At 37.5% G+C, this 21,191-nt stretch overlaps 6 protein-coding genes across 6 annotated transcripts; 4 read left to right on the top strand and 2 right to left on the bottom strand.

Moving 5' to 3' along the window:
- On the top strand, positions 2,601-3,955 carry LOC18788912 (DNA-directed RNA polymerases I, II, and III subunit RPABC5). Its single transcript, XM_007225776.2, has 4 exons — positions 2,601-2,754; positions 2,909-2,967; positions 3,423-3,517; positions 3,622-3,955. Exons 1-4 carry the CDS (start codon positions 2,719-2,721, stop codon positions 3,645-3,647), a joined length of 216 nt encoding a protein of 71 aa, XP_007225838.1. The 5' UTR covers positions 2,601-2,718; the 3' UTR covers positions 3,648-3,955.
- On the top strand, positions 6,975-8,108 carry LOC18792204. Its single transcript, XM_007225971.2, has 4 exons — positions 6,975-7,215; positions 7,305-7,410; positions 7,523-7,600; positions 7,796-8,108. Exons 1-4 carry the CDS (start codon positions 7,153-7,155, stop codon positions 7,843-7,845), a joined length of 297 nt encoding a protein of 98 aa, XP_007226033.1. The 5' UTR covers positions 6,975-7,152; the 3' UTR covers positions 7,846-8,108.
- Positions 8,450-10,698, bottom strand: LOC18792386 (axial regulator YABBY 4). Its single transcript, XM_007226520.2, has 7 exons — positions 10,239-10,698; positions 9,952-10,089; positions 9,677-9,815; positions 9,534-9,582; positions 9,369-9,444; positions 9,166-9,270; positions 8,450-8,769 (listed from the first exon to the last, which is right to left on the bottom strand). Exons 1-7 carry the CDS (start codon positions 10,317-10,319, stop codon positions 8,692-8,694), a joined length of 666 nt encoding a protein of 221 aa, XP_007226582.1. The 5' UTR covers positions 10,320-10,698; the 3' UTR covers positions 8,450-8,691.
- On the bottom strand, positions 12,659-13,444 carry LOC18792929 (ubiquitin-40S ribosomal protein S27a). Its single transcript, XM_007223590.2, has one exon. It carries the CDS (start codon positions 13,369-13,371, stop codon positions 12,901-12,903), a length of 471 nt encoding a protein of 156 aa, XP_007223652.1. The 5' UTR covers positions 13,372-13,444; the 3' UTR covers positions 12,659-12,900.
- LOC18790077 (CRS2-associated factor 2, chloroplastic) lies at positions 13,581-17,538 on the top strand. The gene is made up of 6 exons (XM_007227420.2): positions 13,581-14,419; positions 14,522-14,649; positions 14,815-15,040; positions 15,417-15,544; positions 15,888-16,029; positions 16,968-17,538. Exons 1-6 carry the CDS (start codon positions 13,762-13,764, stop codon positions 17,372-17,374), a joined length of 1,689 nt encoding a protein of 562 aa, XP_007227482.1. The 5' UTR covers positions 13,581-13,761; the 3' UTR covers positions 17,375-17,538.
- Positions 17,689-21,113, top strand: LOC18793823. The gene is made up of 9 exons (XM_007222677.2): positions 17,689-18,175; positions 18,776-19,127; positions 19,282-19,315; positions 19,571-19,771; positions 19,901-19,990; positions 20,075-20,140; positions 20,233-20,324; positions 20,428-20,475; positions 20,611-21,113. Exons 2-9 carry the CDS (start codon positions 18,805-18,807, stop codon positions 20,720-20,722), a joined length of 966 nt encoding a protein of 321 aa, XP_007222739.1. The 5' UTR covers positions 17,689-18,175; positions 18,776-18,804; the 3' UTR covers positions 20,723-21,113.

The raw sequence follows: 21,191 nt of genomic DNA on the forward strand, positions 1-21,191 counted from the left end.
TTGTTAAAATTAAATAAAAATAATAATAAATTTGGGTGTTTTCAATGATTTAAAGGTGAATTATTATGAGAGGGTACGCATTACAAGTCGTGGTGGCGTAGTGTGGGTGTGGTGGGTAGAAGGAGAAAAAAGAGGAGGCCCATGAGTCAGAGGAAATTAAATATAAAAGCGGGAAAAGGGGGGGGTGAGTTTTTAATAGCTAGCTGCCTGCCCTGCCTCATAGCTCATGGCTGACTGAATCGCATGGATCCCACCACCGGGGCCCCACGCACCCGCTTTGTTGTTGGCGGGTAATTTTGGCGGGTGAGCGGACAGACGAGCCATCATCATTCCTCAGCATCCACCCCATCATTCACGGAATTGGACATAACGGACCAACCACATCCACTTCAACCATTACCATTATATATTTAGTCTATTTCAAAATATATCTTTTTTTTATATTCTTTTTTATTTTTATAAATAGAGTATTAAATTTCAAAGGTGATGAAATTATAATTTTGGTTTTTAGAAGTTGGAATGACATCTCATGACACCTCTAAAGACTAATCTAATGCAATTTTATACAATCATCAAACAAAACCAAATCAAACCGTATAATTGAAAATGTGTGCGTTGAACAAGTACTTTATAAAAATCAAATCTTCAAGTTATTTAGACCATATATTTAATACATTTACAATGTAAACCTTTTAAAAATAAATAAATAAATATTATAGTAATCGGATAGGCAACTAAAATTAGGCTATTCAAAGGTTAAAAATTGTGAATTGCAAAGATAAAACGCCATGTTTCATCTTTTTCTTTTTCTTTTGGTGAGGTGTTGTCTTCAATAAATTAAAACGAAACAAAATCATGTGACTCTTACCTACCAATAGAAGATGTGTGTGAATGACTTGTACTTGCAATAAAAAAAGGATTTACTAAAAATGTGTATACTTGGGTTTTTTCTAGCATGCATTTATATCAGAGTGTTTTTGGCCTTGTGTGGCTTTGAATAGAAGTATGAGTTTAATGTTGCGGATGTATCCCTTCGCCTGTATTGTTCTCGTGACATAGTTTATAAATGCAATTTGGCCCCCCCGGCAAAAAAAAAGTTTTAAAAATTGTGTGGCTTTGTAAGACTAAAAAAAATTGACCATTGAATTCACCTTTATTAATGTGAATCTATCTCCCTCCACCTATAATATAGTAAGAAATAATAAATTGGAAGGTGGACAGAACCCAAAAGCACGGCAAATTAAAAGTTGTGGTTGGTTCTTGTTTGCTTGCTTGGATGAAAAAGTAAATATCATTTGGCATGCCATATCTGAATTTGTTTCTTTCTTCTTTTTATCTCCTCCTTCAAGTCCAAGTCCAAAGTCCAAGTTCAAATTCTAAGTGCCATGCCAATGCGATGATGTTGATTATGGTAAGTAAACCCTAATTAAACTCTCTCTCTCTCTCTCTCTCTCTCTGCGCGCATATACCATATAGTACAAAAATGAAATGATATATAGTGGGTTTCGTCAAAAAGGCGTGTGTGTGTGGATGGAGCCTCACATGCTTTGAAGTTTGAACACGTCATTGAATGGAGGCTTGGCCTGCAATGCATTACGATTTTAGGCATATTTTACTTTTGATTTTTCTTCTTGAACAATAATGGAGGGGTCGGTGGCTTTCATTCATCTTCCCCAACATCACAACACACGATATTTCGTACACTTACATTTTTCTTTTTTTTCTTTCTTCTTCTTCCTTTTTAATATAAAATATATATAGTAGATATACTATCATTTGTATATAATCTTGAGTGATATCTACGGCTAGACTTGGTATGAAAAAGGCAGATTTGTGAAAGGACGAGAAGGGTTTATTTATTTGGTGATGGAGAACCATAAGGATTTAGATTTCAACGTGATCTTTTTTATCTTTTTGTTATGTTAACGTGAATTTTTGGTGGCGGATAAACATTATATAAGATCATTTATTATTAAAGGAAATAGATTTCAAAGTAAATGCATGCATATAGATTGAGATTCCTTCATGAACAAAAAAGATTAAGGTTTCTAGATGTTAGTAAGAAGATCGATCTCATACAAGGATGGATGACTCCCTTTTCTTTCTTGTTTCGTAATCATGACTAGTACCATTCATATTTAAGATCACGTTTGAAGGATTATTATTCGCATAAAAATCAACCCAATTAGAAATACTTTGATAATATAAACATTTTGGTATTTAATTTAAATATTATGTTCATCTGTATATTTCATAGTAACCTATAAAATATACGGTTTAAATCACAATATCAAGTTGTAGGATGAAAATAAGAACCGAAAAAGTATCTAACATTCCTCCATATAATAAGCATTTAGAGTCCCTTATTCACTGGTTGATCAATCACTATAAGAACATAATATATATAACGTCCACTGAAAAAGAAACATAACATATAAATCCCAAATTCTTCAACTTCATATAATTTTATCTTAAAAATATAAAACCTAAATACAAATAGATTCTTTTTGTTCGGAAGGCCAAATTACAAGATTGCCCATAGATAGATCCAACCATGTCACGGCCCAAAACTTAAAACCCGGCCCAAGTCGAGGTCCGTCTATAAAGTATAAACCTCGTAAAAACCCTCCGATTCTACAGACACACATTGACACGTGAGAGCGGGAGAGCTGAAGAACGAAGGAGACTCCACAATCCAGAGACTTAGGGCAAAACAAGATGATCATCCCAGTGCGCTGTTTCACCTGCGGAAAGGTACCCCCATTCGCCCCTTAAACTGACCCTAGGGCTAGGGTTTTCAACCCCTTCCGTTTCGTTAGACGTTTCGATATATCTGACGTTGCTGCCTTTTGGGGGCTGATCTGAGTGCATCTAATTGTAAATTGGTATGTTCTATGTTGAATTTTAGGTGATTGGAAACAAATGGGATACGTATCTTGACCTTCTGCAAGCAGATTACACCGAAGGGTGAGTTGCTCAAATTTGAAGTGTTTTGCCCTAATTTTTGAAATTCAATAAGGTCATTGATTATTGCATTGTTTTCCTTAGCGGTTGAGAATGAGCATATATGGCTTTTTCGTGTTGTAAATTGCACAATATAACGCTAAAAGTAATTTATTTTTTCATAAATAGCCCAATATTTTTTCTCTTAGTTGATTCCCGAGGGGCTTATAATGATATGCATTTAGAAAGATTTGGGAACAACCCACATGATTAAATGAGCTTTATAATGACATGGTTACAAGGTTTGTAGATGGGCAATGCTCAATTTTCAATTTTGACAGAGTAATCAGTTGGGTGAAGTTTATAGTCTTCACTGGTAGTAGACAGCCAGTCTTATGAAAATTAGGGTTGGAATAAAGATATGAAAATTAGGCCCTACAAGAGAGTTTAGTTAATGGTTCTAATTTCTTTGAATGCAGAGATGCACTTGATGCATTGGGTTTGGTCCGTTATTGCTGTCGGCGAATGCTTATGACTCACGTCGACCTCATCGAGAAGCTTCTGAACTACAATAGTAATTTCTCTCTCTCTCTCTCTCTCTCTCACACACACACGCAAACATTCTACTACAAGTTTGGCTGATGAGTATATTTCTACTTACACTGCGCTTTGTTACAGCTTTGGAGAAGTCTGAAAACAGCTGAGGAAGCGTATGGTGTAACAATCGACCCGATTTCTGGTTTTATTTGAATTTTTGTTTAAGTGCCTGAGTGTGTGGTACATGTTCCATATCTGTTTGTCTGTTTCAGTGTTTGGTCCTTATTACCATAGTTGGAATATGTCTAATAGGATTGTGCAGATGTGGGGAGATGCTTATGGATGCGCTTAAGGCATGTATGTTAGTGCACTAGTTTATGTTTAGGTTGTAATGTGTATGAACTTATTAAATAAAATGAATGACTGAATGCTCGCGAGGCATCGTGTTAATTTAAATATTTTTTGTTGCTCGGCATATATTGATAATTGCTATTTGCTTTGCATATAATGTGTGCATGCGTATATGTCACAATGATGGCTTTCTTTAAAGTTGAGCCCATGTTAACATAGGTGCAGGATTTGCTTGGCTAGTTCGTAAAAACAGAGCGTTTTTGTTTTTGGCAAAATGGTGGGATGGAACAGGTAGAGGAATAAGATGTGAGTTCATTTTAAAACTAATTTGCACAGTACAGCTTTCCATCTGTTATCATTTTCTTTTCGTTTTCCCCCACCTGCCCAGAAGTAAATTCCTGCAACTCATTACCTGTTTCTTCTTGTAAAAGTTCACTAGGCCCATCGGCAGTGACACCTAATTCCAACCGCACAACGTGATGCATATGTACTTGGTTGAGTAAAACACACAATTTTGCGCTTAATTTGGAAGAAATGTCGTATGTATGTTGGAAAACACGTCAGTCTCATAAGCAAACAAGTTATTCATCAATGTTTTCTTCTTGGCTGAATTCCTAAGTCATAAGCAAACAAATGCATTTTAGTAATCAAACTAATTTCAATTTCGATTTATGAGAATTTGGTAGACAATTTATAATAATTCGATATAGTTCCTACCCTGATTCAACATGGTTTGGTAAATAACTTTAATGAGAATTCATAATCTAACTCCTCCTCAATTCAATTCCTCCTAACACGATTATAGATTACTAAACATGTATCAATGTTTTCTTCTTGGTTGAATTCCAAAGTCATAAGCAAACAACACCTAATACAGACCCACCAAAACAGATTTGAGTTTTAAACCATGAATTTCAATTCATGAGAACATAAATCATTGTGTTTGTTTTTACGCGTTTTTTCTTGTTCTTTTCGTAATGGTTGGTACTTGGGTGATTAAAGTTGAACTGGAACCTCTCCCTGTTTTAGGGGAATAAGTTCCCATTTGGTTGCATCTTACAATGTTGGTCTCAGTGGTAGGTTGTGCTACTTGTTTCAAATAAACGTGGTTACAAAGAGAACAGTTGGCAATACAATAATCTATTCATTGATGGTGGTATTATTATGTGTAGCATAATCAATTATAAAAATGCTTGTTTGTTTGATAATCTGGTGGATTGGCTTTATGTCAATGGATTGACTTGTCCATCCGTATCTCATCATCGATAGTGGAATTTGGAACTTGGAAATGCATTTCCATAACATGTTTGCTTGTAATGAAGGCAATGAGGCTGGGGCCAAAGTCTTGAAGAATAAACGCACCCATAAAGGAAAGAAAAAACCAACCATTATCATACAATGGCAACATTTATTCGATGCACCTTGTTGGACAAGGTTCTTGTTTTCTAGGCCAGCAATTATTTATTCCCACAAGCGAAGAACTTATGCCCTTCCAAGTGTCAACTTGGTGATGATTATTGTTATCACTAATGTGAATTATGATTTGTAGTTGAAGTGATTAAGAGTAGTTGTCTTTGTAATTCATGTTCTGTATTCAAATCCTTGTTATCTTAATATCGCTTGTGAATAAAAAAAAATTCAGCATGGTGCTTATAATTAGGACCGCTAGCTACACACATCATTAAGAGCACTTCTAGTGCAAGCTCCAAACCCTGGCAAATGGCAGCCCCAGGCTCTAAACCACCCTCTAGGGCTCAAGGTCCAGCCCGGGCAAGAACTGACTGGGCTGTTGACGTCAGTGGCTGAATTTTTTTTTTTTTTTTTTAAATTGCACGTGCCAATAGTAATTTTTTTTTTGAAAATCAGCCACTGACGTCAGCGGTGACCCACAGCTGCCAGAAACCAACGGCTGCAAGCCACATGACTTCTCCTGGAGCCCAGATCCAATCCAACGAACTAAAAAAAAATCGAAAAAATTTGTAAAAGATATCAAAAAAATTCTAGAAATTTTGTTTTTTCTATAAATACCTACAAATATTATTCACTTTCCACACCAAATTTTCTACTACAAAAACTCCATTTGTGCAAAAATACAAATGGCCTCTTCCATTGAAGTTGGAGGGTCGTGGACAAATGTTCGAAGATGTCAAAATCTTAGCGACGAGGTAAATTAAAATAAAAAAAAACTGTTTTATTCAATTTAATGTCTTTTTTTTTAAATTTTTTTTATTTCTTGCATTTCCAATTTTAATTTTTAATAGATTATTCAAGGCAAAACAAAAAAGAGGAAAACCATTACACATGGCTCCTCAAGTGAACAATCCTCGCAGTCGGTTCTAGTGGTGCTTTCCGTGAAATAATGGCACTATTACGTCATCCGAAGGAAAATACTCCCCCATGTCGTGATCCGGTGGAATCGCCTCCGCCAATGATTGAGTCGTCCTTGTACTCAATTGTGTCGGACTATGAGGACTGAGAATATTTCAATTGTATGATAAGTGAGTAGGTATTTCAATTGTATGATGAGTGAGATGTGAATTTTATAAGAAACATGGACACATGGCAACCGAAAATCTTATTCGAAAATTTTATAATAAATAGTGACATATGGCAACTAACAATTTTATCCGAAAATCTTATCAAAATTAATTGTTTAAGTATAAAAAATAGAAAATAAATTAAAATAAATAGTAATTACCTTTGTCCCTACCCTTTGAGGTAGAAACAAAAAAAATAAAACTTCCACTGTTCACATAAACGGTGACAAACTTTACCTTATCTTTGCTTTGTCTTTACCCTTTGAAGTGGAGGTGCTCTAAGTCATGGAAATGGGCATATAGAGTAAAGAATGTTTGACCCAAAAAAAAAAAAAAAAAGAGTAAAGAATGTAGGACCCGGAAACAGAAAAGCAGGTAGCAAATGGGTTTGATAGGGCCTAGCTTAGCCAAGGGTGATGGGTTTCAAGTCCTGATCAAGTGGCTAGAGGCCTAGCCACGCGCACTTGCCATCATCATAAACGCAATTGTTTTGTTATCTCTTTGGAGATGAGGTGTGAATCTATCGTTCGGATTTCTTGTGCTCTTTTGGCCCCTCGCTTGGATTTCTGTGGATAACATAGCAATGTGCCATTTTAGTATCCTGGCTCTTCTTTTTTGTATATGGTCCTCCAATTATCTTTCCCATCATCCTTGCACTTTTTGGGCTTTATTTGTTTTCTTGCTACCTCTCTCTCCCTCTCTCTTCTCTTTTCTATTATATCCTTCTTTTCAGTCATTCATGCCTTTTGGTTTTGTCTAAACCGTACTCAAGACTCAGGAGAAAATGTATCACAACCATCACCTCGGTCCATGTTTGCTTTGCAACCCTCACAGCTACATAAGAATGGTATACTCTCTCTCTCTCTCTCTCTCTCTCTCATTGGACTTATGCATGGTCTTACTTTTGCATGGAAATACTGATACATGTAACAACAGGTTCAACATCTTATAGAGAGATGCTTGTTACTTCACATGAGTTGTGACCAGTGCATAAAGGCGCTAGCAGAGCATGCAAGCATTAGGCCAATTGTCACGCTTACAGGTCAGGCTCTCTCTCTCTCTCTTCTCTCCAACATTATATGTATAATATGTATGGATTCACTATTTATTAGTTAGTTGGTTGGTTTACACACACATGTAAGTTTGAATTGCAGTGTGGAGAGAGCTACAAAAGGAGAATAGGCACTTCTTTCAAGCTTATTTCCACTCTATCTCTCCCAGGCCTTTAATGGGTAAGATCCCAGCTCATCTATACTTTTCTTTTCTTTTTTTCTTTCAGAAGTTGCATTCAATACCCTCATAAATTAATCCCACAAAATTAAATATAGGTATATCTAACCACAACCATAGCAATATCATAACTATGTATCCATTCAATGCCCAAGATTTCATACATATATGTTGCTGTATTATTTTGTTTTTTTCAGGTAGTTATATTCAAAGGGGGCCAAGATTTGCAAGAAGGAAACACTACTGAAGTGAATTGAAACGTACATATATATGTTAAAGCTACTTAATTGGAACTCAAAAACTAGATGATTTTGAATATCCTAGATTGTAATTACAGCTGCTAAAATAAGGTTCCATGGTTAAAGTGGATAAAATCCCACTCAGGTATGAAATATTTTTTATATTTTTGCTGACCAAATTCAAGGTGTATCATTAACACTTTTCTTCTCAACACTTGACATGTGTTTATGGACATAATAATAATTAAATCTTTACTTTGTATTTGTGGAACCATAGTTATGCCCAAAGGTTAAAGTGGTAATAAAAAATGCTCGCATTCACTTGTGTCTCAAGAACATGATTGAAGTTTATTATCTACCTGTCATATGATTCATGAGTATTTGATGCAAAACACATTGGAAAATTAAACTTAAGCAAAACCATGAGAAATAATTATTGAAACACATCCTGAATCTGAAATGTCTCATTAATTAATGTCTGTTTATAAGAGTTTCAGCTAGCAGGTAACCAATTTTCTTGCACATCTTGTTGAGGAAATCTAGCTGTCTGTCACAACAACAACCATGGAATTGCATGCAGTCCATAACCATAAAGAAATTTGATTTACTTGGAAACAGAGTAGAACTAGAAAATTATGTCTGCTTTGAACTAAATGGATCAATATTCCATCACAATCAGTAAGCTCATTTGAAAGCTAGACTACTTCTTTCTGTCAGTGAAGACTTGTTCAATTTCAAACGAAAACCACATTCCCTAGAGAATCTAACCCTAAAATAGCAAGTGACTTGAACCCAAATCGTGGGCCTGAGAGAGAAACAGCTTTCTTGTTATAGAAGTTTAGGTCAAGCCTCATTCACTCGAAGGGTGTCCTTGCCCATATGGAATGCCTTGGGGCCTTTCTCTCACGGTAAACTTTGCCATCTTCATGGGCCTGTAAAAAATTTCACAACAGAAAGTCATGCATGCATACATGAGTGGCATAAATTTTTAAATAATTACAAACACGTAATATCTAGCAAGCTAGGGATCAAAAGGAGCCTTGAGTCTTTTGACACTGCTTTCAAATAATAAATTTGGCATTTACTCGTTGAACCACAAAGAAAGTGACAACCTTTGGGATATTCAATATTCTGGTGTGGTGTGGTATGTGTCATGGCTAATTCTGATCATGAGCTACATTAATTTATCAGATTAATATGATGTTTAATTGGGTTTTGTAGGCCATGGTCTCCAGTTGGATATCTATTCTGGTCATCATGATCAATGTCCTCCACTAATCATTTCAATCATATATATGCATGGTGATGGTGAATGACTAAATATTTACCTCAGGAACATCAGAATCCCAAGTCACATTTTCCTCTCTCTGGCTAGTGCAGCTCTCTCCATCAGGACCATCTCCTTTGTACTGAATTGGAGGGAACTGGGCCCACTAGATACAATCAAACATGCATATTCAGTATTGAACAGTCACTTAATGAAAAGATTTAACTTCATTATTACTGATCTTGGCTCTAACTAAAGCTTTACATTTTTTGCAGCTGTGCTGAAAGCTTCCTTGTGAGTCATGCTTGGATTCTCAGCTTTAAGCCTCCTGATCTCTTCTCTGATTTGCACATGAAAGATTCACATAATTAAAACTCCCAAATGCATCACATTCACATCTTCTAACTTATTATAAGTTGCAAATCTTACTTGATAAAATGGTTGTAGGCCGACGGAGCACGTTGTCTCTTCTCTGGTGCTGCATAAATTTAATAACAAGAAACTAAAAAAAGTTAATACAATCCAGCCAGTTTAGTTGCACCAGATTTTATATGACTTAGGAACGTACGTACGCTTGTTAACAATGGGATTCATAGAGATTGTGTCCTCCTCTTCATTGTCAGAATTGGAAATCACCATGGATGGGCTGCGCATGTCCAGGGGGTTGTTGTTCTGTTTGTCCACTTCTTCTAAGCAGAGTTCTTCTCTTTGCTGCAAGAGATTAAGATTAATTATTAGGACTTGATAAATACTCTGAGAACAGTACTATAATATCGATTATGATCACTTAAAAGTGACTAGGACTTGATATTCAAGATTTGATGAGATTGATGTATGAAACAGTTACCTCATCTTGGGTAAGGGAAGCTAACAGATGGAGGGGAACAAAGGAGGCCTTCATCATGTTGACAGATAGGAGGCAACTGCAGTGACCACATCTGACCGTGACGGCCAACATTGACAAGCTGCTGCATGGGACACTTACCTACATTTTTACACAGAAACAATCGGTCAAACTTGGACAAAAATGAAAAAAAAAGTAAGAAACAGATCAAAACCCAAGAATTAATGCAGTCATGCTATATGACTCTTTTTCAATCTATTAGTACAGAGTTAGAGCAAATGTTGAGCAACCAGTAATATGGTGGCGCAGAAACCACATTGGACATAGCAAATCTGATCGGGGAGATCGAAGAGATGGTTCAGTGCAGACATGTTTGTTACGTTTGAGCTTGTGTTTGTATGTGTTTCAGAGAGAGAGAGAGAGCAGAGCAGAGCAGAGGGAAGTGTTTAGTTATAGAAGGGAGAGGATTTATAGAAGTTGAAGGACACAAATCATTAAGAATTAATAATCACTAACTCTCTTTGATGATTATTTAGTTACGGTCAAGTAGAGTACTTTAATGATTTTATCCTTGTTGTTTAAAGGAAAAAGACGTATGCTAGGTTTCACATGAGTAAATAAATGTTGAAGCATTTCAGAATGTTTCAAGTCTGGGGTTATTTAATCACTCCTTGGCAAAATTACAGTCACACCCCTGACCCTAAATGCAGAACTGGTAACAATTGTTGATGTAAAATGACTAGGAAAGGAAGAGAGCTCCTTTGTTTTTCATGTGTTGTTTTCTCTCCATAATTGACTCTCTCTCTCTCTCTCTCTCTCTCTCTCTCTCACACATGAAAATGAAAGTGAAAGTGCAGCAAATTTTACCAAATTAAAAAAAGTGGATGTGTTCTAGAAGGATGCATGGAGAAGGAAAAGTGGCATCTTAGAGTTTGTCTGTTTCCTGAAAGAGAGGAAGTGTTTTTGACATGAGAAGCTCTCTCTCTCTGCTTTTTGTGCTATGGATTTTTGGTAACTTTCCCATTGCTTATATTTTTCTGCTGTTTCTCATAATGACCACATCTACTGCCTCAGTTACCGTTTTAACTCATTCACATTGATCAAGCTTTCCCCTTCCCCATGTGATTTGTAAGTGAGAGTTGAATTGAAGCTCTAAGGTCCCCACTTTCCCCACAGTGATTGAAAATTGAAAACTCAAATGCATTGCATTGCATTGTTTGAAAACATTTGCTGTCGCGCAAAAATGAGTGCCAGTCATTGAATTCAACTTCAACTAGAGTAACTCTGACTCAGACAGGCAGACCAAAATAATTTTGGACATGTAACCAATCAGTTATTCCCACGTCAGCAGCACAAATCTGGACTGCTGGAGAGTGATCCTCTCATGGCACTGGCTAGATGAAGAGGGCATTTAAGATTGGTGATTGAGGACTGAATTGCCACAGCGTCAACGTAATGAAAAAAACTGGAATGCATGGGCTGCTCCTGCTATCATTCTTCATCAGGTTTGTTCTGCACGACTGTTGAGACCAATGTTGTCAGGCCCAGTTCAGTCTATGGGCTGGTTCGGATTATGGGCCAGTTTAATAAAGGGCCCTTTTGAACCCTTTATCTGAGTTTCTTTCGTTGGATCTCTCACCTAGGCTCAACAAATTTGGGCACCACTCCAATCCAAAAGGTCTTTCGGCTCGTTTGGTACTGAAACTCTAGGAAATACTATGCTCATAAGAGCTTCTAGCGAAAGCGCTTTATTATAAAAATGTTGGAAGTTTTCATTAGCAATCCAAGTGTCGGAAAAGTACTTGGGAGTACTCCAGAAAATACTTCTAAATTTTTCTGCCAAATGTTGTCAAAAGCGCTATAAACCATTACAGAAACACTGTGAAAAGGGCTTTTAACCATTTCAAAAACACTCCTGAATAAGACCTTACACTATCCCAACATGAGACTTAACCTAGTGCGTGGAATCTCAACTCTTTCTAAACCTTATCACATCTTGCGAATTTAGTGGCTGAGATCAGTGAAATGAAAGTAGCCTTGCAGATTGTTGGTACAAAATCATTACCACTTTCAACGGAGCTTTGTAAATTTTTTTAGTTCCTTTCCCTTCTTGTTCTTTTGGGCATGGATGATTACAACTAAATGGACTACAACACGAAGATTGTATATCGTTGTCATTTATGACCAGTTGAAACACCATTGTTGATTACAACTAAGATGACAATCCTAAGATTATGTAGAATGATCAACATGGTACCACATTGCCAATTTATGATCCCACAACATGGTATCAACTGGGGCAGCAATTTAGCATGTAATGTTCTATTTGGAGATTTTATTGCCCGACTCAAGTTTTGGGTTGAACACAGATAGTCAAAGGGATTCGAGATATCATGACTGACAATCTTCATGTCTTTGACCAATTCACCTTCTTAAGAAGCCCAAATACATTCTAATCATGGGCAACATAACAAGCATTTAGATAACAAGGAGCTATATGTGCGATGATGGTCCTCTGCCTCAACGTAAAAGATGTAAAAACTACACTACAACTACATAAGAACATCCCTCTCGGAAACTAAACCAAAATCAATAACACAAGACCAGCAAAATTCTTTGATATCAACCCTGACAAGCAAATGAAACCAAACCCATTGCAAATTAAATCCAACTCAAGTCAATTCCATCACCAAAACCTGTGTGACTTTACTTTCTCAAAACAAAACCCAGCATCATTTCACAATTATCAAACAGCCAATGAACAGCAGAACACGAATCATAACAAAATTAGGATAATCATTCCATCTGGCATATGCAATTGAAACAACGACAATACCTAAAATTTCAGAGGTTTTTCAAGCATGAAATTGAAACCGAAAATACCATCATTAAAAAAAAAGCAGCAAAATTTAAATCCAAAATGATATATTTGAAATTTAAAGTTCTAAATCTCTAATCACCGCCAGCCTTCTGGTAAACATAGGTCAACCCACACTTGCCGCAGTAGTGCCTGTCGAAGTGGTTCGCCATGAAAGTCCCGGCTCCGCACTCAGCATTAGGGCACTCTTTCCTCAGCCTCTGGACCTTCCCAGAATCATCAACCTTGTAGAACTGAAGCACCGCGAGCTTGACCTTCTTCTTCTTGTGCTTGATCTTCTTTGGCTTGGTGTAGGTCTTCTTCTTACGCTTCTTGGCGCCACCACGGAGGCGAAGCACAAGGTGGAGGGTCGATTCCTTCTGGATGTTGTAATCGGCTAGGGTTCGGCCGTCCTCGAGCTGCTTGCCGGCGAAGATGAGGCGCTGCTGGTCTGGGGGAATGCCCTCCTTGTCTTGGATCTTGGCCTTCACATTGTCGATGGTATCAGAGGACTCGACCTCTAGGGTAATGGTCTTACCCGTTAGGGTTTTCACGAAGATCTGCATGTTTGCGGCCTCAGAATCGCAGAGAAGGAGAGGGAGGCGCGGGGGATATGAATGGGACTTGGCAAAATGGAGGCTTTATGCTTATATACTGGTTAGAGTCTAGGGTTTGGGGAAGATTCGTACGCTCATTATTCGCTGCTGTGCGGGTACATGAGGGTTGATGTGGTGGCGGAAGTTCACAAAAATAAAACGACGCAAAACTACATGTCGTGCGAGAAATGAAAAATCCCCCACTCAAAATATCACCCGTCTCTTTTCAGTGAAGGCAAAAGCAACAGAAAAACCAGAAAACTCCATGAAAGCTTATCCTATCTTCTTCTCCATTTTGCCTGGCATGCCTACATGAAGAGGTAAAAGAAGAGGATTTGGCTTGTTGGGTTTTGAATTTCCATGGCCATAGTTGCATCACTACCAGGCTTCAATCTCTTCTCTTCGCTCCCTTCAAACCCACCCCCAAACGACCCAAATTCCAGCACCACCTCTGCTTCTCCTTCCCCACCAATCCCAATTCCTAAATACCCTCCTCCCCTCAAAAAGTCCCAGAATGCCCCTCCCAACCCGGCCCTCAAAACCGTCCACCGCCGCACCAAGTACTACAAGCCCGTACGAGACGGCGTCATCTCCTCCGACGGCGACCGAGCCGTCGTCATCGGCGAAAACGGCGTGTCATATCTCCTCCCCGGCGCACCCTTCGAGTTCCAGTACAGCTACTCCGAGACCCCAAAGGTCAAGCCTTTGGCCATTCGTGAACCGGCCTTCTTGCCCTTCGCGCCGCCCACAATGCCGAGACCGTGGACCGGCAAAGCTCCATTGAAGAGCGCCAAGGAGAAGAAGCTGAAGCGCAAAGTTCCGCTCTTGGACTCGTTCGGTCCAATGGCGCCTGGAACGAGTGGAGTGAAGGAGGTGGTAATGGCGAGGCCCGTTGAGCTGGGCAAGTACCCAAAGCAAGAAAAGACAAGGGAGGAGATTTTAGGAGAGCCCTTGAAGAAATGGGAGATCAAAATGCTAATCCAGCCCCAATTATCAGATAATCGCCAAGTCAATCTCGGTCAGTTGTTTACTGTTTTGTTTCTTTTTGGTGTTTTTTTTATCACATCATTTTCATATTCGGCGTTGAATTGAAGGAATGACTTTGTTTTTGTTGGTTTAGGAAGAGATGGGTTGACTCATAACATGTTGGATTTGATACATTCGCACTGGAAGCGGCGACCAGTCTGTAAAGTAAAATGCAAAGGTGTTCCAACTGTGGATATGGATAATGTTTGCCGTCATATTGAGGTATTGGGTATTCCTTTTCAGCTTCTCAGCATCATACCCAACTGTGGTTGCTCTGCTTTTCACTTACACTATTACATATACATGTGAAATTTCAACATGCCGTTAAAGCTGATGACGAGTCTATGGAGAAACTAGATGAAACTGAGGTTTTGTTTATGGTTACAGGAAAGAACTAAGGGGAAGATCATTCATCGAGTTGGTGGTGTAGTTTATCTTTTCCGCGGAAGAAACTATAGCTATAAAGATCGTCCTCAGTACCCATTGATGCTGTGGAAACCAGCTGCTCCAGTCTACCCCAAACTTATCCAAGAGGCTCCAGAAGGGTTGACAAAGGATCAAGCTGAAGAGTTTCGGAAGAAAGGGAAAAGACTTTTGCCAATATGTAAATTAGGTAATGCCCCTACTAAATTGCACTGCTCATTCTTATACGTGAACTTATTTTCATAGAAGGGTGGTTTGCTGACTTAGTCTGCCGTTTTTATATTGTTCCAATCCAAGTAACTGGAGCCATAAGATGTGAAGCAAGGCTTGTTGAATAACATGACATAGACACTTTATATGGTTTAATATTCCAAAAGGGTGTAAACTTGATCCTTCAGTGACACTGGTCATTGCATTCCAAAATTCTTGTGGCTTTATAGCGTTGCAACCATTTTCTGTATCACATGGTTTGACTGAATTAAGATTAATAGACATGGAACCAAGGCTCTTTTTTTATAACTGAGATGTTTATATCAAACTATTTATAATGTTTTGTGCAATTGCAGCCAAAAATGGAGTATACATCACCTTGGTGAGAGATGTTAGGCATGCTTTTGAAGGAAGTCCTTTAGTAAAAATTGACTGCAGAGGGATGCATGCAAGTGATTACAAAAAATTGGGTGCTAAGCTTAAGGTTTGTATGCCTCTTCTGTTCCTGCAATCTTCCTCCTGTATCTTTTAGCCTGTTCCTGTAATAAGACATGTAACAAAGAGTTGCCTTTTTAAGGTTTTACATAAGCATATGGTTTTCTCTTTAATTTCTTCGTTTCTTGCTTTCAAAACCTTTCGGAGGTACTTATGTCTGTTTGACACCCAATGAACAATAAGTGGATGTGGATGGGGACTGCTGTACAAGTGCCAGATAGCATTTTCAAAATGTTGCTTGGTTGTGTGTATATTATGCAAAGAATTACCTCAATCATTCTGTCTACCTATCTCTTGGTTTCCTAACCCTTTTCATCTACACTCGTGTACAGGAATTGGTTCCTTGTGTTCTACTTTCTTTTGATGATGAACATATATTGATGTGGAGGGGTCCAAATTGGATATCAATGCACCAAGCAGCACCTTCACCTTCAGATACTGCAGATTTTGATATTCTATCATCAACAGGGAGGGGTACGAGTTACAATCCATATGCATGAATATTTTTAGACCAATTAGAAATTACTGACCGAAGAATTAATAGATAATAAAACCATGTTTCAGGAAACTTCATAAGCTGATATTATCCTTACATCGTATCTAGATAAGAGTGGGATGATTCTATTGCAGGGGAACAGTGAGGCACTTGATTCTTTATCAGTTTATAATCTCCTATATTGATCATGTTCGTTTTTAACTGGAAAAATTCACAGATAGATTTTAATTAAGGGCTTTAAGATGATTTCACAAAGTCATGCAACATCATTTGGGGCCTTCTGTTATCAGCATCATGGATGGTAGATCTCATGATTAGAATAGACATGGTGGGATATTTTAGGACTTCTCATCCAAGTTGAAGGAAACTTCTGTTTTTTGTTTTGAATATTAGTTAAATTTAGTTGATATTACCCTTGTAGCTACCAGAGTTCAGTATACATCAGTCGATAAGACCATCATTACAATGTGGTTGGCACCCACCACTTTCAAGGAATCTTGGAAAAGGCAGTTATAATTGCAATCTGTTTGTTGGGAAAAGTACATATCAGTTGCTGACAAGAGAAGTAGTATCCTAGAAATTGCATTTTTGGGAACTAAATTCTTTTGAACTGACCTTAAACAAGAGACGCAGCATCCTAGAAATTGCATTATTGAGAACTAAGTTTTATTGAACCAATTGTAAGAAAGTTGCTCTCTCTAGTTACCAATTCGTATAGGGATTGATGTGGACAGTCTTTATAGTGTCTATAGCGTGATACATTGTTTTGTTTTCTTTCTCAGTAATAATACAATAGCAACTCAATTTAATTCTTGAAACACTAAATTTCTCTTGTAATACTAATGCAGTCATTCTCGATTGATTTTACAAGGCTCTGGCTTTGACTTCCATTTATGTTTTGACCCTGCTTTTTCAGGCAAGGATTATGATAAACCTTGTAAGCCTGATACCAAAACAGTGATGACAAGCCCCAAAATGATGTCACTTTGGAAACGCTCAATTGATTCAAACAAAGCCCTGTTGCTGGATGAACTTGACCTTGATCCTGATGCGCTTTTGAAGAAAGTCGAGGAATTTGAGGGTGTTTCACAGGCGACAGAGCACTCGTATCCAGCATTGATCGTGTCAAGTGAAGATGGCACGAGCAGCTCAGTTCAAGTGTTTGAAGAGGTTCCTCAAAGTGACCCTTACAGTGAATATGACGATTACAGCGACAATTATGATTATGAGAGTGATGATGATGATGCATTTTATGATAGTGATTCTATCCCCTTGGGGTCATTACCTGTTGATGTAATAGTAGAGGAACTGGATCATGATTAATTTCAATAAAATCTACAAGGCAGCCTCTTCTGGTTCATAGTGTCACCTTGTTATTTCTTTTAGCCCCTTGTTGGCATTTACCCTGCTCATATAAATTATTACCCCGTGTAATTTCATAAATTTTGTTAGGTTGGCAGTTGATAATAACATCCCTGGATTTTTCTTTAGCTTATTTTCAAAATACAATTTCCTTGGTTTAATTGATATTATTTGGTCCTCAGATATTAACTAGAACCAACAAGGAACTATAGGAGGAAGAAGCAAACACCAACAAAAGGATCAAATTTTGTTTGTGTTTATTTGGTAAATTCGATCAGATATGGGTTGGCGGTAAACAGCAATCAACACAGCATGCTCGTCATTTTTCATGAGGTCCACGTGGAATTGTTTGAATGGTTTGCTCGTTCTGAAAATAGAAACGTGCATCACCTAATCACAAACAAATTTGAATAAAAAATGAAAATTTGTTCTCGACTTAAAAGAGGAAAAGCTTGTTCTGTTTTCTCTTCGATCTTCTCCAATCCCGCTACTGCAAACATCAGACAACAAAACCTCCCGCGAACCCAAGAAAAAAGAAAAAAAAAAGAAACAAAAGGCAAACTCTTCCAGACCCTCCATTTACCCTCTCTCTCTCTCTCTCTCTCTCTCTCTCTGAGAGAAAGAAAGAAGCAAAGCATCTGTCTTTTACCTTTGAATTTCATTAGCGAACACACCTTTCATTTTCAGAGGAATCAACCTTACTATTCTCGTTTGGATGTGATCGTGAATTCGTGACATTCTTTGGGTAAAACCCACTTTAAAGTAAGGAATCTCTCTCTTCTTCTTTTCTTAATAAATTCATGAGAAACCATAACAGTCCTTAGCTCCGGTATCTGGGTTTTGCCTGCATTTGTATTTGGAATAGTTCAGCTATAAAATTATACTCCATTCATTCTCTGTTTGTACATATTCAAATCCAAAAAGTTTTGGGTTCTTCACCTCTAATTTTTAAGTACTTTGCTTGTAGATTTTGTATTTGAAGATATTTTTCTTTATATTTGATTTGTACTTTCAAATACTTATCATTACGTATTTGATAAAATGTTTATGTTTTGTTACAGCGGACTAACAATGAAGCTTACCTTAATACTGGGTCTAAGTTTCCAACTGAGTTCAATTTATTTATTTATAATCCTTTTAACATTTGGAACTGCTTTTGGCTAACATTTCACATTTCAACTGTTGTCACATTTGAATTGTTTTGATTTTCATGCTTTCTGATTCCACTTTCTTTGAAAAAATTTCGGCATAGACTTGTTCATGATCATTTAATTTAAACACATAGCCTTTGAATCCAAATTGACTAACATAATTTGTGGAGCAACTACAAGTGAAGTGAGTAACTTATGAGTTTCTTAACAGGATCTTCGAACCATACTTGGCAGCCCGTCATGACTGCCGATACTACTGATCCAAGTTACTGGTTGAACTGGAGGTTCCTCATCTGTGCAATATGGATCGCATCTACTATGGTTGTAGCCTCAATTCTTATATGGAAATATGAAGGTTTCAACAAACTTGGAACGAACAGGAGGGCAGCTCAGCGAGAAACAGTAGGGTCTTTGTATAAGGATGAAGCCTGGAAGACATGCCTTAAAGGAATACATCCCAATTGGTTACTTGCCTATAGAATAATTGCTTTCATTGTGATGTTGGGCTTGATAGTTGCCAATGTTGCTCTTGATGGATTCGGCATCTTTTACTTTTATACACAGTAAGCTATCTATCTGTATCTGCAGTTTTCATCTTCATAATCACAAAAATATCTCTTTGAGGAGCGGATGCCAACAAATTTGAAGCTCATTGCACTAATTGTATTTGCACGATTTATATGCTGATGTAGTCTGTTCCCCTTTTGCGCTTAACAGGTGGACATTTACTTTGGTCACCTTTTATTTTGGGGTATGTTTTTCAACTCTTGAAGGTCTTGAACATAGCATTTACATTGGTGACCTTGGATTGCTCAGGCCAATCTTACCACTCAAAGATGCTCAATAGGATAAGTCGGCAGCTTTTCAGTTCAAAACACATAAAACCCTTCTATCTGTTAATGTCCCAGTACCTTTAATTGATTAATGAAGTATGGCAACCATTATGCTTAGTTTACTTGAATGTCCCTGTCCCTAATTTACTTATTCTCTGAACTTCATTTTGTAGCTGGCTTCTTTGCTCTCTCTTCGTGGAATTTGCAAGTATCGCAATAGAGTTGGTGAGGATGAAGAACGAGGTACTTATGTTGCTCCAACACTTGGGGAGAATAGTAATCCATCCAATGCGTCTAAAAGTTTAACTGACGAGGAATATCATGGCTGTGAAGACGCAGGTGCATGTGTTTATATCTTTCAGATTATTTATCAGGTAGGTTTCCTCCTATAAGGGGCTGCAGTTCTGGTTTAGAAATGAGGACTTGGATTCTTTATAAGTTGTGTAATTTCTGAGTTCTGTTATCTCAACCTGGTCATTTCCTTCCCTTTGTATCTGTGTTAGATGTGTGGAGGTGCCGTTGCGCTCACTGATTGCATATTTTGGCTCGTTCTGTATCCATTTCTAACAGCTGCAGATTACAAACTGAATTTTGTAAGTATACAAGCCTGGCAATTTCATTGACAGTTTATCTGTTCTTGTCTTCTTGTAATGAGTTTCCTCTCCATTCAACTGCAGATGATTGTCAGTATGCATTCAATCAATGCTGTTTTCCTCCTTGGCGAGGCATTGTTGAATTGCATGGTAAATTTGGTTCCTTATTCATTATAATGGCATTTCTGCTTATTATTTCACCATTAATGATTTACAAAAATTCAATTGTCTCCTCCTTCCAGCGGTTTCCCTTGTTTCGAATCGCTTACTTTGTGCTATGGACGGGTATATTCGTGATATTTCAGTGGATATTACATGCTTGCAAATCTATGTGGTAAAACTACACTCGAAATTGTCACATTTCCTTGAGTTGTTACATTTCTTTTAGAGATTGAAGAAATTTAACTATTGTTCATAATATTTTAACTTTACTGCAGGTGGCCCTATCCATTTCTTGACTTGTCATCCTCATATGCTCCTCTATGGTATGCTGTTTACCTCCTTATTGTTAATTGTAGCAAAGTAAATTCGAGATAAAATTTACCGAAGTATATAAAAACTACTTGCTAGAAACTGTTTCAGCTCTATCATCGTTTACCTTACGATCACTCACCTTGCAGGTATCTTGGGGTTGGATTGATGCATATCCCATGCTACGGTGTCTTTGCTTTAATAATTAGGATGAAGCAGCTTTTGTTGTCAAGAGCATTCCCGGATTCTTATCAGAATTGAGAGATGAAGAAAGATTGGTGCCACAAATTGCGGAACCATTTCATATAAAACGATTAGTGATGTTAATCTTTTGGCCTGGATAAAGAGGAAAGATTGGTGCTTCAGGCTTCCAGTTGTAGTTAGCCGCACTGCACATGATGATTATCTTCAAAAGCAGCCATTGATTGCAGATTTGCACATTCAATATTATGATTAATTATTCCATCATTTGGTAAATAAAATTTTAATTACAAGCTTGAATTTTAATTTTAATTTTTTAAATTTTATGAACAGCGTGTTGTATACTTTCGAGTTTCTGCTGTGGATGTTTTTGACAAGTTTTAAAAATGTTCTCAAATTGTAAAGTTTGCCTGTGATTATTATTAAAAATAAAAAGTCTGCAACAGAGCCACACCTGGGTTGGCTAGCTTTGGAACAAACCGTGGGATTTTAAATAATAGATTGGTCGTCCCCTTAATGATAAACCAAC

This window comes from Prunus persica, chromosome G1 (genome assembly GCF_000346465.2).
Source record: "Prunus persica cultivar Lovell chromosome G1, Prunus_persica_NCBIv2, whole genome shotgun sequence".
NCBI classification, from domain to species: domain Eukaryota; kingdom Viridiplantae; phylum Streptophyta; class Magnoliopsida; order Rosales; family Rosaceae; genus Prunus; species Prunus persica.